At 54.4% G+C, this 15,190-nt stretch overlaps 1 protein-coding gene and 1 long non-coding RNA gene across 2 annotated transcripts in view; both read left to right on the forward strand.

Annotated features, from left to right (window-relative positions):
• The window catches only part of RAB10 (RAB10, member RAS oncogene family), a 47,803-nt gene extending 37,701 nt beyond the window's left edge, over window positions 1–10,102 (forward strand). The window contains exons 3-6 of the mRNA XM_068183127.1: window positions 1,569–1,707; window positions 5,794–5,883; window positions 7,035–7,136; window positions 9,674–10,102. Coding sequence (XP_068039228.1) covers window positions 1,569–1,707; window positions 5,794–5,883; window positions 7,035–7,136; window positions 9,674–9,757 — 415 coding nt within the window. The 3' untranslated portion in view covers window positions 9,758–10,102. The remainder of the gene's footprint in view (window positions 1–1,568; window positions 1,708–5,793; window positions 5,884–7,034; window positions 7,137–9,673) is intronic.
• LOC137470103 (uncharacterized) lies at window positions 8,447–9,480 on the forward strand. Its single transcript, XR_010996875.1, has 2 exons — window positions 8,447–9,201; window positions 9,242–9,480. It is a non-coding gene; the product is annotated as an uncharacterized lncRNA (long non-coding RNA).
• Window positions 10,103–15,190: the final 5,088 nt, after the last annotated feature.

Below are 15,190 nucleotides of genomic sequence, written 5' to 3' on the forward strand. Positions count from 1 at the left end.
CTCTGAGCTCTCCCTGGATCCTTCTCCTCTCCAGGTGAGCAGCCCCAGCTCTCCCAGCCTGGCTCCAGAGCAGGGGGAGTCCAGCCCTGGAGCATTTCCATGGCCTCCATCAGCTCCATGTGCTTCCATGAGCAGTGTCACTGAAAACTGTCTGTAAACCTACAGTCTCTGGGGTCCGTGGCCTCTGAAGCACAGGGCAGAATGTGCAGTTCATTCTTTCAAATGAATCCTCAGTTAATTCTCAATACGCAGCTGATTGCCGCCTCCCTGCCCGGCAGCTTTGTTGAAGCTCATCTCATCCCTCCCAGCAGAGATCCCAGGAGGAGATGGGACAATCCAGGCTGTCCCTGATGTTTTGAGACCCCTTCCCAGCATATTGCTCACAGACACCACCATTTACCAGCCTGAGTGATGGCGCACAGACTTTGGGCAGAAATGGCAGGAATGGGCATTGGCAGGATCGAGTTAAAGCTTTGTAAGGCTGATCTGAGAACAAAATTCCTCTCAGTGTTGGGTCTGAGCTTCAGACAATGTTGAGTTCTTGTCTCTGTGGCCGCTGGCATGGAGGGGTCCCTGTATTATTATATATTACAATATATTATGTATTATTATTATAAATATATTATTAAAAAAACACCTTATAAAATCAAGCCTTACAATTTCAACTAAACTTAACAACTAACCTAAAAAGTTCCTGTTTAAAAAAAAAACATTAAAATAAAAATAAATTTACATAACAATCTATTCATATAAAAAAAACAACTAACACCTACAAAAAAAAATCTATCCATAGAAAGCACTCACATCCCAAAGAACAAAAAATGTAAACTACCTAAAAAAGTTTAATAAACGTGTACGCTACTACCAACCAATAAACGAAATAAAATAAATAAATAAAATCAGGTTCAGTAAATTACGAACCAATTAAATTCAAACACAATACCTTCTTATATTCCCGTAAATATGAACTGTGTAAATAAAAATTTTTAAAATTCTGTTTTAAGCTATGCAGAAATTTTCAAAGTATATTAAAACTATGTATTATAACCATATTAAAATGATATAACTATATTATATAGTTATGTAGTTATAGAATAACTATATTAGTATTATATTATATATATTATATTATATTATATTATATTATATTATATTATATTATATTATATTATATTTATTATATTATATTATATTATATATTATATGTTATGTTATGTTATGTTATGTTATGTTATGTTATGTTATGTTATATTTTTATTTATTATATTATATTATATATTAATTATATTATAGTAATAATATAATATAATATAATATAATATAATATAATATAATATAATATAATATAATATATACAGTTATATTATAACTATATTTAAACTATATATAAAACAAAGTAAATAAAAATTTTAAATACTATATTTAAACTATGTAAATAAAAAAATTACTTTTTTTTTTTTTTAATTAAAAAAAATTCAAATTAAAAAAAAATTTAAAGACCAAAAGGATTCTCCATAAAACCCAGCGGGTAAGTCCATCTCCATGACAGGACTGTGGTGTCTCCCCAGGGACACGGCGGGGCAGGAGCGCTTCCACACCATCACCACCTCCTACTACCGAGGGGCCATGGGCATCATGCTGGTGTACGACATCACCAACGCCAAGAGCTTCGAGAACATCAGCAAGTGGCTCAGGAACATCGACGAGGTGAGTGCCACGTCCCAGCCCGAGCACCTGTGGTGGCCCAAAGGGTCCCCGGAGCTCAGCTCTGCCAGGGGTTTTCAGCTTCCCTTTTTCCCTGTCGAGGTCAGGATTGAGGGCACTCCAGAGGACAGTTCACATTCAGACTCAGGTGTTTATTGTTCCTTACCTGTGTTACAGTCTCACAGCAGTGAGTTCTGCAGTTCTTCACTACCAAGGCACAAAATGGCCAACTGGCTCTTGGTACAGGGTCTTTTAAGGCTAAACTATCCAGTTAAGAAATGACACCTGAATTATTTTCACTTTTAACCCAATAACTGATCCCTCAAAGTCTGCAATGTGGGCTTTTCTGTCCAATTACAAAATACCACCCAAACCCGTGGAGGAGAAGGTGAAGAAGAAGGAGCAGCCTCCACCCTAAAACCTCCATCTTGCTCCATATTTATTACTGCATTCTAAAACCCCAAACTCTTAAATTTTCCACCTTGTGGCATCACACACTCCTAACCAACTCCACACCCGTAATCCCAGAGCTCTCAGTCAGTTCTGGAAGCTTCTCCAGGGGCTTAGGACACATGCAGTGCTCTCCTGGGGTCAGAGTCTGCCAGCATAGAATGGATGAAATTCCCTGCTGGACATTACCAGGAGCCTGTGGTGTCCAGAAATACCCACTGTGAGCATGAGCAAACTGTGTGCCTGTGCTGGAGGAGGGTGAGGAGCACTCTGGGACCTGAGAAGGGCAGCTCTGGGAGCAGCTCACACCCCACAGTGAGGGCAGAGGGGCAGCAGAGCCAGGAGCTGCAGAGGAGCTACACTGTGTGTCACTACTCACAGTAGCTGTTCCTGAGTCTCTTGGGTTGAAAAGCCAGGTGTCTGCTAAGGAAGGCAGGAGCCTCCCCTGAAATGGAAAATGCAAACCCCCTCCCTCCGAATTATTATAATTTTGAAATTAAGGGGCTCTCAGGCAAAGATATGGGAATGAGACTAACAGTTCTTTATTAGGAAAATTAAAAATACAAATGCAATAGTACAAACAGACAAAACCAACCCTGCCAGGGTCAGAGCAGCCCTGGCAGCCTGTGGGTCAGGGGGGTGGCAGCAGTCCCATCCCATGGTGGCTCAGCCCTCCTGCAGTGCCAGCTGTGGCTCTGCTGGAGCAGGATCCTGGAGAAGGCTGGAGTTTTCCTCTGAAGCTCCAGGGCTGGTGGGGATGGGCCTGGGCTTCCTCTGGGAATGCGGTGGGGAAGAAAGCTGCTCCTCTGGGAATGCCGTGGGGAAGAAAGCTGCTCCTCTGGGAATGCCGTGGGGAAGAAAGCTGCTCCTCTGGGAATGCAGTGGAGAAGAAAACTGCTCCTCTGGGAATGCCGGGGGGAAGAAAACTGCTCCTCTGGGAATGCAGTGGGGAAGAAAGCTGCTCCTCTGGGAATGCAGTGGGGAGGAAAGCTGCTCCTCTGGGAATGCAGTGGGGAAGAAAGCTGCTCCTCTGGGAATGCAGTGGGGAAGAAAGCTGCTCCTCTGGGAATGCCGTGGGGAAGAAAGCTGCTCCTCTGGGAATGCTGGGGGGAAGAAAGCTGCTCCTCTGGGAATGCAGTGGGCAAAGGCTGCTGTGGTGCTCCCAAGGTCAGATTGTATCCAGGTAGGAATGTTTGGCTCCTCCTCCCCTGGGCAGAGCTTCTCCCAGTGGGATGATGGAATTTTCTCAGCCATGCAGGGACACTCATTGGCCCATGAACAGAAGATAATTAATAATTAATGGCCCATGAACAGAAGAGATCTCCTGGAGGGAGGATGGGTTGTGGATGAGATAAAGAAAACTGCCTTATTAACAGAAGATAACTGCCCCACCTCTGACAGATGGGGATAGAACACACACCCCCATTTCCAGCCTAAGGCACTGAGTGTGAGCCTGGAAATCCTCCAAGGTGATTCAACATCACCATCTCCACTCCCTCGTAATCGTGTCATGAAATATTTGGAGGTTTCTCATGGCTGGTGCAGGTAGCCTGGCTCCTGGTAGCTGATCATTACCCTTGGCAGAGGACAGCCAGGACAGGGAGGCTGCAAAATTTCAGGCAAGGTCAAGTGAAGCAGAAGAAAAGTGATGTGGAAGCATTAAGTGCCTGCATCCCCACAAATTCATCCTCCAGGAGTTCTGAGATGGCAAGAGAGCAGCACAACTGGCAGTTCCTGGTTTTGTTATGCTGCTCCCAAGTGGAACAAATGTTTGGATTTTCCTAGAAAGCACAGAGATGGCCCTGTAGAACTGAGCACAGGTGAGGGCTGTCAGACACTGCTCAGTGGAGCCCTGAAGCTGGAGAAAGCAGCACAGCAAAAATGGGATGTGGGATTTGAATTTCCCAGCATGAGAAGTGGGACACGATGGTGTTTGTGAAGTGCCCTGTGTGGTGGGAACAGGAAGGCAGCACAGGAAGAGGCTCAGCAAAGGGTAAACTTGAAGCTGAGGCCTTTGGATTCTGCAGTTGCTTTGTTAAAAAACTCAGAGGTGTCCCAGGTGAGTGATGGATGTCATTGGTACCGTCAGGGCTTTTGGTGCCCTCGTGTTTTCCATGTAGCCCACATTTGATTTCAGGTGCATTGTGGAGGCTACTCAGGGGCTGTGGCTGTCAAAGGGACGTTTGACACCTTGGGGAGCTGTTTTTGTTACAGGAGAAGCTCAGGAGTGGAGTGTCTTTGCAAAAATCACAGAGGCAGTGAGGTTGGAAAATCCTTTGGAGCTCATGGAGTCCAACCATGCCCTCCACTGCCAAGGCCACCACTGCCCTATGTCCCCAAGTGCCACATCTTGGGGACATCCACACAGCTTTTAAATCCCTCCAGGGATGGGAACTCCACCACTGCCTGGGCAGCCTGTGGGGAATGAATTTTTCCCAGGTCCTTTCCTGCCCAGCAGCTTCCCAGCCCCTCTGGGGTGTTCCATGGGGTTGGTGTGACCCCAGTGCAGGACCCAGCTCTTGGCCTGGCTGTCCCTCAGCCCGTGGATCCAGGCTGTCCTGGTCCCTCTGCAGAGCTCCCTGCCCCCAGCAGATCCACATCCCACCCCCCTGGGGCTGTCCCTGAGCTGAGCCAGGGTGGTGCCCTCCATCCCCGTGCCCAGCCCGTCCATGAAGGTGTTGAGCAGGACTGAGCCAGGCCTGAGCCCCCTGGTTCCCAGCTGGATGTGCCTCCATGGCCAGCTTTATCCAGCAGGGTGCACCTATCCAAGCCAGCACCGGCCAGTTTCTCCAGGAGAATGCCATGGGGAAAGGTGCCAAAGGCTTCAGCAAAGCACAGGCAGTTGCCACAGCCTGGGCTCAGTTGCCACAGCCTTTCCCTCACCCATTAAGGTCACAGTCACAGAAGGAGATCAGGTTGGTCAAGCAGGACCTGTCACAAAGCCAGACTGGCTGGGCCTGCTCTCCTGCTTGTCCTGCACGTGCTGTGTGATCACAGCCCAGGTGATCTGCTCCAGGACCTTCCCCAGCTCCTGGAATTCCTGGATCCTCCTTCAGTACTTCCTGGAGCCTGGCATCACACTGGCCAACCTCCAGTGAGACAGGACCTCCCCAGCTCACCAGGACTGATGAGAAATGATCCATATTCCCCCTCCAGAGAGGCCTGTGCTGCAGGGAATGGGCTGGATCTGGGATTCCTCATCCCTGCCAGGCTGACACTGCATCCTCCTGCCCCGCGCCGTGCAGGAAACACCGACCCCTCCCCTCCCTGCTCCCTTTGGAGAGCCTGCCCCACTCTCTGCTTTCTGCTTCCCTTTCCTCCCTCATTTCTCTCTTTGGGTCCTGCCCCCTGTTCTCCTCCTTGGCCCCTCTTTCTCCCCGGCTCATCCCTCACCTTGTGCAGTGGCAAAGTGGGGAGGAGAAAACCATTAACCAGTGCTAGGAAGTCATTAGGAGGCTGGGGTTAATTAACAGCTTGTTCCTCTGCCACTGCAGTGCATGAAGCTCCATGGTGGGCGGCTGTAAATGTCCCCAAACTGCAGGTGCAGATGGTGGCCTGGCCACACCAAAGTGAAGCAGCTATTTTGGGTGTGCAGGGGGACATGTGTGACCCTGTAACCCGGTCCCTGTGTCCTTCCAGCACGCCAACGAGGATGTGGAGAGGATGCTGTTAGGAAACAAGTGTGACATGGAAGATAAAAGAGTTGTCCCTAAAGCAAAAGGTGAACAGGTGAGTATCAAACAAAAACTTCTTTATCCAAGTCAGCAAATCACTGCCAAGATTTCTGCCTGCTCCAGGGGGTTGGGATGCCCCAGTGGGATGTGTCAGGGAATGAATGCAGGAGCTGATGGATGTGAACCCTGGGAATGTTTTCTCAGAAACTGCCATGAACGGGATGAGTTCGACTGCAGTTTCTGCTTCCTTTGATAACTCAGAATTTCCAGACCATCCCTGAAGTTCCTCATCGTGTCACAGTGTGCGGTGTCTGTCCTCTTAGGCCCAGACACAGACTCGGGATTATTTAGTAGATTTTAATTGTTCTGAATTGTGACATTCTGAATCTTCTGAGCCACCTCACCTGGCTGGTGCTGCTGGTGCCCGTTGGAAGGGAGTCACAGAATCCCAGAATCCCTGAGGCTGGGAAAGAGCTCCCAGACATTGAGTCCAACCTGTGCCCAATCCCCACCTTGTCCCCAGCCCAGGGCACTCAGTGCCACATCCCTGCCCTGGACACCTCCAGGGATGGGCACTGCAAACCTCCCTGGGCAGCCCCTGCCAAGGCCTGAGCACCCTTTCCAGGGAGAAATTCCTGCTGCTGTCCACCCTGAGCCTGCCCTGCCCAGCCTGAGGCCATTTCCCCTTGTCCTGTCCCTGTTCCCTGGCAGCAGAGCCCGACCCCCCCTGGCTGTCCCCTCCTGTCAGGAGTTGTGCAGAGCCACAAGGTCCCCCTGAGCCTCCTTTTCTCCAGGCTGAGCCCCTTCCCAGCTCCCCCAGCCCCTCCTGGGGCTCCATTCCCTTCCCAGCTCCCCCAGCCCCTCCTGGGGCTCCATTCCCTTCCCAGCTCCCTCAGCCCCTCCTGGGGCTCCGTTCCCTTCCCTGGACACGCTCCAGCCCCTCCAGGTCTCTCCTGGCAGGAGGGGCCCAGAGCTGCCCCCAGCACTGGAGGTGCCCCAGCAGTGCCAGCCCAGGGGACGGGCACTGCCCTGGCCCTGCTGCCACCCCAGAGCTGGCACAGCCCCGGGGCCAGTGGCCTCTTGCCCACCTGGGCACCCCTGGGCTCATGTCCAGTCCAGTATTCCCTGCTTTATAAATGCTGCTGATCCCAAAGTGGTGCTGGAATGTCCCCAGCATCTCTAACCTCCCTCTCTCTGTTTCTGCAGATTGCCAGGGAGCACGGTATTAGGTTTTTTGAAACTAGTGCAAAAGCAAATATAAACATTGAGAAGGCATTCCTCACATTAGCAGAAGACATTCTTCGAAAGGTAGGTGCTCAGAGCATTCCTTTGGAACAAATATCCTGAAATTCCAGCTCTCACTGTTGTGATGTTCACCTGCGTTGTTGCAGTTTGACTTTGCTGTGCTGAGGCAAAGGAGTCCCTGAAGGAGCAGGGCTGAACTTCTGAAGCATGTTTGATGTTTCGTTGTTGTAGGGGGCCTGCCTAACATGGAGTGACATCCATCAGAGCCAAGGAGCTGAAATTCCTGTTAGTTTGGCCCTTACACTCGCGGTTGTTGTTCCTGTGCTGGAGTTAAAGCGTTTCCATTGGCGTGGGGAGAATTGTCCTTTCCTGCCACTGTCTCTGTCAGTGCACTGCCAGCTCGTCAGGGGCTGTTGGGAAGAGTTCAGGTGTGGAGGCTGGGAGCTCAGCCACTCCCAGCTGTGCTCCCAGGAATCAGCTCCCAGGAATGGCATTTCCTTGGGGGTTCTGTTGCCCCAGATCATCTGGTGGTTGGCTCCCCTTCCTGAGAGATGCAGTGTACCATGGAACCATGGAATCAGTGAGGCTGGAAAAGCTCTCTGAGAGCACCAGCTTGAATCATCCCCCACCACTGATCCATGTCCCCGAATGCCACATCCACAGGGCTTTCAAATCCCTCCAGGGATGGCAGCTGTGCCAGAGCTGGACAACCTTTCCAGCAAGAAATTGTTCCCTATATCCAATCTAAACCCTCCTGGCCCAGCCTGAGGCCATTTCCCCTTGTCCTGTCCCTGATCCCTGGCAGCAGAGCCCGACCCCCCCAGGCTGTCCCCTCCTGTCAGGAGTTGTGCAGAGCCACAAGGTCCCCCTGAGCCTCCTTTTCTCCAGGCTGAGCCCCTTCCCAGCTCCCCCAGCCCCTCCTGGGGCTCCATTCCCTTCCCAGCTCCCCCAGCCCCTCCTGGGGCTCCATTCCCTTCCCAGCTCCCTCAGCCCCTCCTGGGGCTCCATTCCCTTCCCAGCTCCCCCAGCCCCTCCTGGGGCTCCATTCCCTTCCCAGCTCCCCCAGCCCCTCCTGGGGCTCCATTCCCTTCCCAGCTCCCTCAGCCCCTCCTGGGGCTCCATTCCCTTCCCAGCTCCCCCAGCCCCTCCTGGGGCTCCATTCCCTTCCCAGCTCCCCCAGCCCCTCCTGGGGCTCCATTCCCTTCCCAGCTCCCTCAGCCCCTCCTGGGGCTCCATTCCCTTCCCAGCTCCCTCAGCCCCTCCTGGGGCTCCATTCCCTTCCCAGCTCCCTCAGCCCCTCCTGGGGCTCCATTCCCTTCCCTGGACACGCTCCAGCCCCTCCAGGTCTCTCCTGGCAGGAGGGGGACGGGCACTGCCCTGGCCCTGCTGCCACCCAGGGTTGTCTCCATGGCCTGTAGCAGATCCCTGTGTGCCCGGAGCTGCTGTGCTGCTGTACCTGTGGCCGTGACTCTGTCCGGAGTACAAAATCCATCAGCTTCCTGCAGGTGCCACTGAGGTTTTCCAGGACTGAGCTGGGCTGGATCCCTGTGTGGCTCTGGGGCTGTTTCTGTGGGATGTACTCCCATGGCCAAGGGCTCAGTGTACAGAGAAACCCCTGTGCTGGAACATTCCAGTCTAGGAGCAGGTTATGGGAACTCTGTGGGGCTCCAGACACATGGGTTGGCCAGCCCTGGCACTCCTGTTCCTGTTCCTACACAAATGAACCCCGTCCTGAGCCTATCTCAGCCCTGCCTTCCTCCCTGTCCCGTGGGAATGCTGTGGATAATGTCACCCAGTTGTCACTGCCTCAGTCGTTTCTTATTCAGTTTATGACAAGCTTTGTGTGATAAACGGGGTGAAAACCCCTGGCCTTTGGTGAACAGGAGCTCAGGCTACAAACCATACCAACCTTTGAGCCTTAAATCTTCATTTTTGGCCTCTGTCACTCTCCCAGGGGTTCTTTTGCAAGGCTGTGACAAAGAGAGTTTAAAAAGGGAATGTGGAGAGTGAAGTGTGGTGAGGGTTTAGGTTCCTTTCCAACCAGCTGGAAGTTGGATCAAACCCACTGGAGCGGGGTTTTGGCTTTGGAGTCACCAAGTTCCATCCTGTGACAAGGAGGAGCCTGTGTGTCCTTCCCCGGGAGCTGCTGTCCCAGGAGCAGGGAGCAGAGGCTGGGAACGAGCCCAGTATCCATGAAAACTGTGGGTTTTGGAGGTCATTAGTTCGCATCATCCAAGTTCAGCTTGTGGTGTTTGTAGGCTGGGATTTCCTTACTCCGCCAAACCCAGCGCTGGCTCTGCGTGCAGGACCTAAAATAGTTCCAGTTGACTTTGGGGTGGTCCCAGTTGAAGCACTGGGCTTTTTCCCCAGCTTTCCTCTTGTTTATTTAAAACAAACCAAACAACAACAACAACAAAAAAAACACCCTTAAACTGGATTTGCACGTTTGTGCTGCAGTGGGGGGAGGACTCCCTGCATTTCTGAGGAGCTCTTTGTGCACAGTGGATCCCAGTTCCCTCGGGTGATGTCGGTCCCCAGCTCTGGGTGTTTTCCTGGGGATCTCCAGAGCCATCTAACTGTGTTCACTTGTTTCCTTGCAGACCCCTGTAAAAGAGCCCAACAGTGAAAATGTAGATATCAGCAGTGGCGGTGGGGTGACGGGCTGGAAGAGCAAGTGCTGCTGAACCTTCTCCTCTCTCACCAATCGCCATCCACCGCCCCTTTTTTCTCGCTGCAAAACAAACCACTCTGCCCGTTTTTTAACCTGAAACCAATGTTTTTGTTCCTCATCTTAACGAGCTCCTGCCTCCCCTTGGTTTTCCGGCTAGGACAGCTTTGCCTACTCCAGTTTTCTCAACACATGTATAGGAAATTCATCTCCGTGACTTCATTTCCATGTCCCTGCTCAACTCACCACTACGTTTGGGTTGTATTATAGTCCCGTCCCTCCTGCCATTAAACCCCAGAGCGATCATACTCAACTCTCTTCTGCAAATTGTATAAGAATAAAGGTTAGAATTAACAATTGATTTTGTACAACAGTGGAATTTTCTGTCATGGATCATGTGCTTGAGTCACCATATTCTCTAGATGCATCAGGCAAGAGCCAGGAAAAACTCATTTTCGCCTTGAGTCCGTCAGTGGGGTTTCTTTGTCCTGTGCCTTATGTGGAAAAAGGAACTTTTATTTTCACTTTGTTTTCTCTTTTCTGGTGGAAGCATGTGCAGGAGACATCCCATCCCCCCGTGCCATTGAGTCCTGACCTCTGTAGTGGTTGCTTTCTGTAACGTTGGTGTCATGCATCGAGGACAAAGGGTGGTGCAAAACAAAAGCAAACTCCATGTAACCTGCTGTGTCTCCTCTTGCCAATCCCGCCGTTCCCAACTCTTCCTGCAGCCATTTTTTCCCTCACTTTGCCGCTCTTTCCTTTCTCTCCTTGTTTTTTTTTTTTTTTTTGTTTTATTGGTTTGGTTTTTGTTTTTTTTTTTTGCCTGCATGCTGCTTTGATTTGCATTTCTCCATGGTGTGATGTGTTAATGGAAAGGATGGCAACGCAGTGTGTTTGCCAAAAATTTAATACAAAGCACTGATTTTAGCTTCCGAGGTAAAAATGTTGAGATTCCTACTAACCCCCCTAGGCCTGTCCGTCACTAGTGGTCCCCTCCTCCCGCGTAGCCCCGGCCTTTCCCCCCATATGGAAGAGTTACTTGCATGCACTAGTTTCTATGGAGGGTGATGTGGTTGTCTACTTTCTGTGTATGAATATAACCTGGATTCCCAAACTGACAGCAGTTCATTAACACGAGCTCCGTGCTTCTGTCCCCGCCGGCTGCTCCGAGCGCTGCGGGGCCGGGCCGAGCCTGAGCGGAACTGGATGGAAAGAGAAGGAAAGGAAAGGAAACAAACCAGCCAGCGGGCAGTTTAATTTATTACCTCCCTGGAAACTTTCCGCTTTCCGGTGTCCGCAGCCGCGCCGGCCGTGCTGGGCCAGCCGTGCCCCGGATCCCGGCCGGGCCGTTCCCCCCGGGATGGAGCGGCCGTTCCAGCGCTCCCTGCCGCTCCTGCCGCTGACCGTGCTGGCCCTGTCCTGCCGCTGTCACCCGGCCGTGCTGGCCCTGTCCTGCCGCTCCTGCCGCTGTCACCCGGCCGTGCTGGCCCTGTCCTGCCGCTGTCACCCGGCCGTGCTGGCCCTGTCCTGCCGCTGTCACCCCGGCCGTGCTGGCCCTGTCCTGCCGCTCCTGCGCTGTCACCCGGCCGTGCTGGCCCTGTCCTGCCGCTCCTGCCGCTGTCACCCGGCCGTGCTGGCCCTGTCCTGCCGCTCCTGCCGCTGTCACCCGGCCGTGCTGGCCCTGTCCTGCCGCTGTCACCCGGCCGTGCTGGCCCTGTCCTGCCGCTGTCACCCGGCCGTGCTGGCCCTGTCCTGCCGCTCCTGCCGCTGTCACCCGGCCGTGCTGGCCCTGTCCTGCCGCAGGAGGGGCCCGCCACCGCCACCGCCTCCGCCGCTGCCGAGCGCTCGCCCCGCGGGAGCGTCTGCGCGGCCGCTGCCCCGCGTGGATGCCTGGCTGCGGATCCCCGGCGGTGAATCCCGGCCCCGAGCCCGGTCCCGGCGGGGAGGACACACCGCGGCCGCCCCGGGCCCCGCTCCGCTCCCGGGCCCAGCCTGTGCCTCGCTGCGGCCGCGGCGTTGGCACCGGGCTCCGTTCCGCCCTCGCCGCAGTCGCTAACGCTGAGTGAATTTTAATGAAATGACGGTGTTTTAACATGGAACTCCTGCTCCGGAGCGGCTCCTTCCCGGGTGGGGACTCACCGAGGTGTCTCCCTGTCCCTCTGTATTCGGCATTTTGTCCCTGTGTGTGTTAACCCTTCCCAGGCGAGTGGCTGGTGAGGTCGGGCTCAGCGTTGTACAGAGTCCGGCCACTTTCGGCTAAATCTGCACTTTCTAACGTGATCGAAAAGGGAAAAAAAAAAAAAAAAAGGCGAAATCTACATCAAGGGGTTTTTTTTGTATAATCCTTGTTTTAAACGTGACTTTTTATTTGCTCGCAGGGGCTCGGCTCCCTGCGTGGGCCCCCTTTGTAGACGCTGTGCCCGGTGCAGGCACAGGTGGAGCCCAGGCCGCTCGCTGGTGCCGCTCGCTGCCGCCGCCGCCCCCTCGTCCCTCCCCGTCAATAAAACTGAGCTGTTTCTATCGGGTCTATTTCTGTTCCTGTCCAAGCTCGAGCTGCACCCGCGGGCTCAGGCGGCGCGGGGCCGGGAGGAGGGAGCAGCACGAGTCGGTGCCGATGCTGAAACAGATAAAAACCCCCTAAAAATAATAATAATATTAATAATAATGATCATGTCGGAGGAGTTTGCGGTAACTTGATGTCTGCTGGTATCTCAGCTCCCTGCTAGTTCCGAACTAACTGCTTGTGAAACCTCTGCGTGGAACCCCAGCCCAGCCCTGTGGAGTAGAGAAGGGCAGCGGGAGGTGTCAGCAGCCCCTCCGTGTCCCCGGCCCCGCCCGCGGAGGGAGCTCAGCGCTGCCCTTTTGTCACCAAAAATTGTTAAAACTATGAAATTGGCCCTGCTAAACCAAACCTGAGCTTGGCTCTGTCCCTCGGCCTCGTCACACGCCGGGGTCGCCGCGGCGCTTCGTGCCCTCGGACTTGGATGGTGGAAAAAAAAAAAACAGCATCAAGGTCTTGGATTAATTCCCATGCCGACAATTTTTTACTTAATCTTTTAATATTTTTGCTACTCCACTCTGGCTTTTTATTTAAAACACATTCTTTTGTACCACTTACTGTATCAAATTGTATAAAAGATCACTGTCCCATTCTTGGTCGTACCAAGAGCAAATAAAAGCTTTTATAAACTTGCAGCGGTGACTTCCTGGGCCCCTTGAATTCCCTCTGGCTCCGGTGGGAGTGAGCCCAGCCCTGGCTGCCCCTGGAGGAGGTGGGATGAGTCCCCCCGGACTTTCAGGACTGGTTTGGCTGGGGGTGGAGCTGTTCCTGCTGCCTTTTCCAGAGCTGCCCGTGGCGTTTCCCGAGGGCAGGATGGTGGGAAGGGCAGCGGAAGGTCCGAGGCTGCCCCATCCCGACGTGGAGCCCCCTTGGGGGGGGAACACCAGCTTGGGGGTGTGAGGTCTCCTCTGGGGCCCCTGCTTGGAGAGGGCCTGTGGGCGTTTTTTGGGAAGCAGCTGTTCCAGCCCACGTTCTGCACCCCCTGCCTCGGGTGGGAATCGGGGGTGGCTGTTCGAGCTCTCCAAGAGCCCCTCCCTGCTGTGCCACTGCCCTTCCCCACCCTGTCCCCTCTGCCAGCTGTCCAGCGCCCGGAGCTGGGTGTTCCCGGCCTCTGGGGGCCGGGGATGTCCCCTCCAGCAAAGCCCAGGGAGGGACCATGGCGGGGGCAGCAGAGGAGCCATTGCTGCCACAGTGTCCCTGCTGCCACGGTGTCCCTGCTGCCACTGTGTCCCCATGCTGAGGTGTCCCTGCTGCCACAGTGTCCCTGCTGCCATGGTGTCCCTGTTCCCACAGTGTCCCTGTTCCTACAGTGTCCCCACTGCCACGGTGTCCCTGCTGCTACAGTGTCCCCACTGCCACGGTGTCCTTGTTCCCACAGTGTCCCTGTTCCCACGGTGTCCCCACTACCGTGGTGTCCCTGTTCTCACAGTGTCCCCACGCCGCGGTGTCCCTGCTGCCACTGTGTCCCCACTGCCACTGTGTCCCTGTTCCCACAGTGTCCCCACTGCCGCGGTGTCCCTGCTGCCACAGTGTCCCTGCTGCCACGGTGTCCCTGTTCCCACAGTGTCCCCACTGCCGTGGTGTCCCTGTTCCTACAGTGTCCCCACTGCCACGGTGTCCCTGTTCCCACAGTGTCCCCACTGCCACTGTGTCCCTGTTCTCACAGTGTCCCCACGCCGCGGTCCCTGCTGCCACAGTGTCCCTGTTCCCACAGTGTCCCCACTGCCACGGTGTCCTTGTTCCCACAGTGTTCCTGTTCCCACAGTGTCCCCACTGCCACGGTGTCCCTGCTGTCACAGTGTCCCCACGCCGCAGTGTCCCTGTTCCCACAGTGTCCCCACTGCCGTGGTGTCCCTGTTCCTACAGTGTCCCTGCTGTCACAGTGTCCCCACGCTGCGGTGTCCCTGTTCCCACAGTGTCCCCACGCCGTGGTGTCCCTGCTGTCACAGTGTCCCCACTCCCACGGTGTCCCTGCTGCCACTGTGTCCCTGTTCCCACAGTGTCCCCACTGCCACGGTGTCCCTGCTGCCACAGTGTCCCTGTTCCCACAGTGTCCCCACTGCCACGGTGTCCTTGTTCCCACAGTGTCCCTGTTCCCACAGTGTCCCCACTACCGTGGTGTCCCTGTTCCCACAGTGTCCCCACTACCGTGGTGTCCCTGTTCTCACAGTGTCCCCACTGCCACGGTGTCCCTGCTGCCACAGTGTCCCTGTTCCCACAGTGTCCCCACTGCCACGGTGTCCTTGTTCCCACAGTGTCCCTATTCCCACAGTGTCCCCACTGCCACGGTGTCCCTGCTGTCACAGTGTCCCCACTGCCGTGGTGTCCCTGTTCCCACAGTGTCCCTGCTGTCACAGTGTCCCCACGCTGCGGTGTCCCTGCTGCCACAGTGTCCCCACTGCCACGGTGTCCCTGTTCCCACAGTGTCCCTGTTCTCACAGTGTCCCCACGCCGCGGTGTCCCTTCTGTCACAGTGTCCCCACTACCGTGGTGTCCCTGTTCCCACAGTGTCCCCACTGCCACGGTGTCCCTGTTCCCACAGTGTCCCCACGCCGCGGTGTCCCTGCTGCCACAGTGTCCCCACTACCGTGGTGTCCCTGCTGCCACAGTGTCCCCACGCCGCGGTGTCCCCGTTCCCATGGCGCCGGTATCCGGGAGAGGCTGGTTTTGTGCCGCTGGAGGGAATAAAGCCGGGAGTGTGTCATGGCCACGGTCCCCGGCAGTCCCTGGCAGGGGGCGAGGCCGTGGGGAGCAGCTCAGTGATCCCAAATCCTCCCCGTCCCCCCGGGGGCTCACGGTGTGGGAGCCATCCATGGCTGGGGGATTTTGGGAGGGAATTCCCAGGGAGCCTCAGGGAGGGAGGACGTGGCAGGGACCTTCCCCACACGG

The sequence above is a fragment of the Anomalospiza imberbis genome, chromosome 3 (assembly GCF_031753505.1).
Source record: "Anomalospiza imberbis isolate Cuckoo-Finch-1a 21T00152 chromosome 3, ASM3175350v1, whole genome shotgun sequence".
Lineage (NCBI taxonomy): Eukaryota > Metazoa > Chordata > Aves > Passeriformes > Viduidae > Anomalospiza > Anomalospiza imberbis.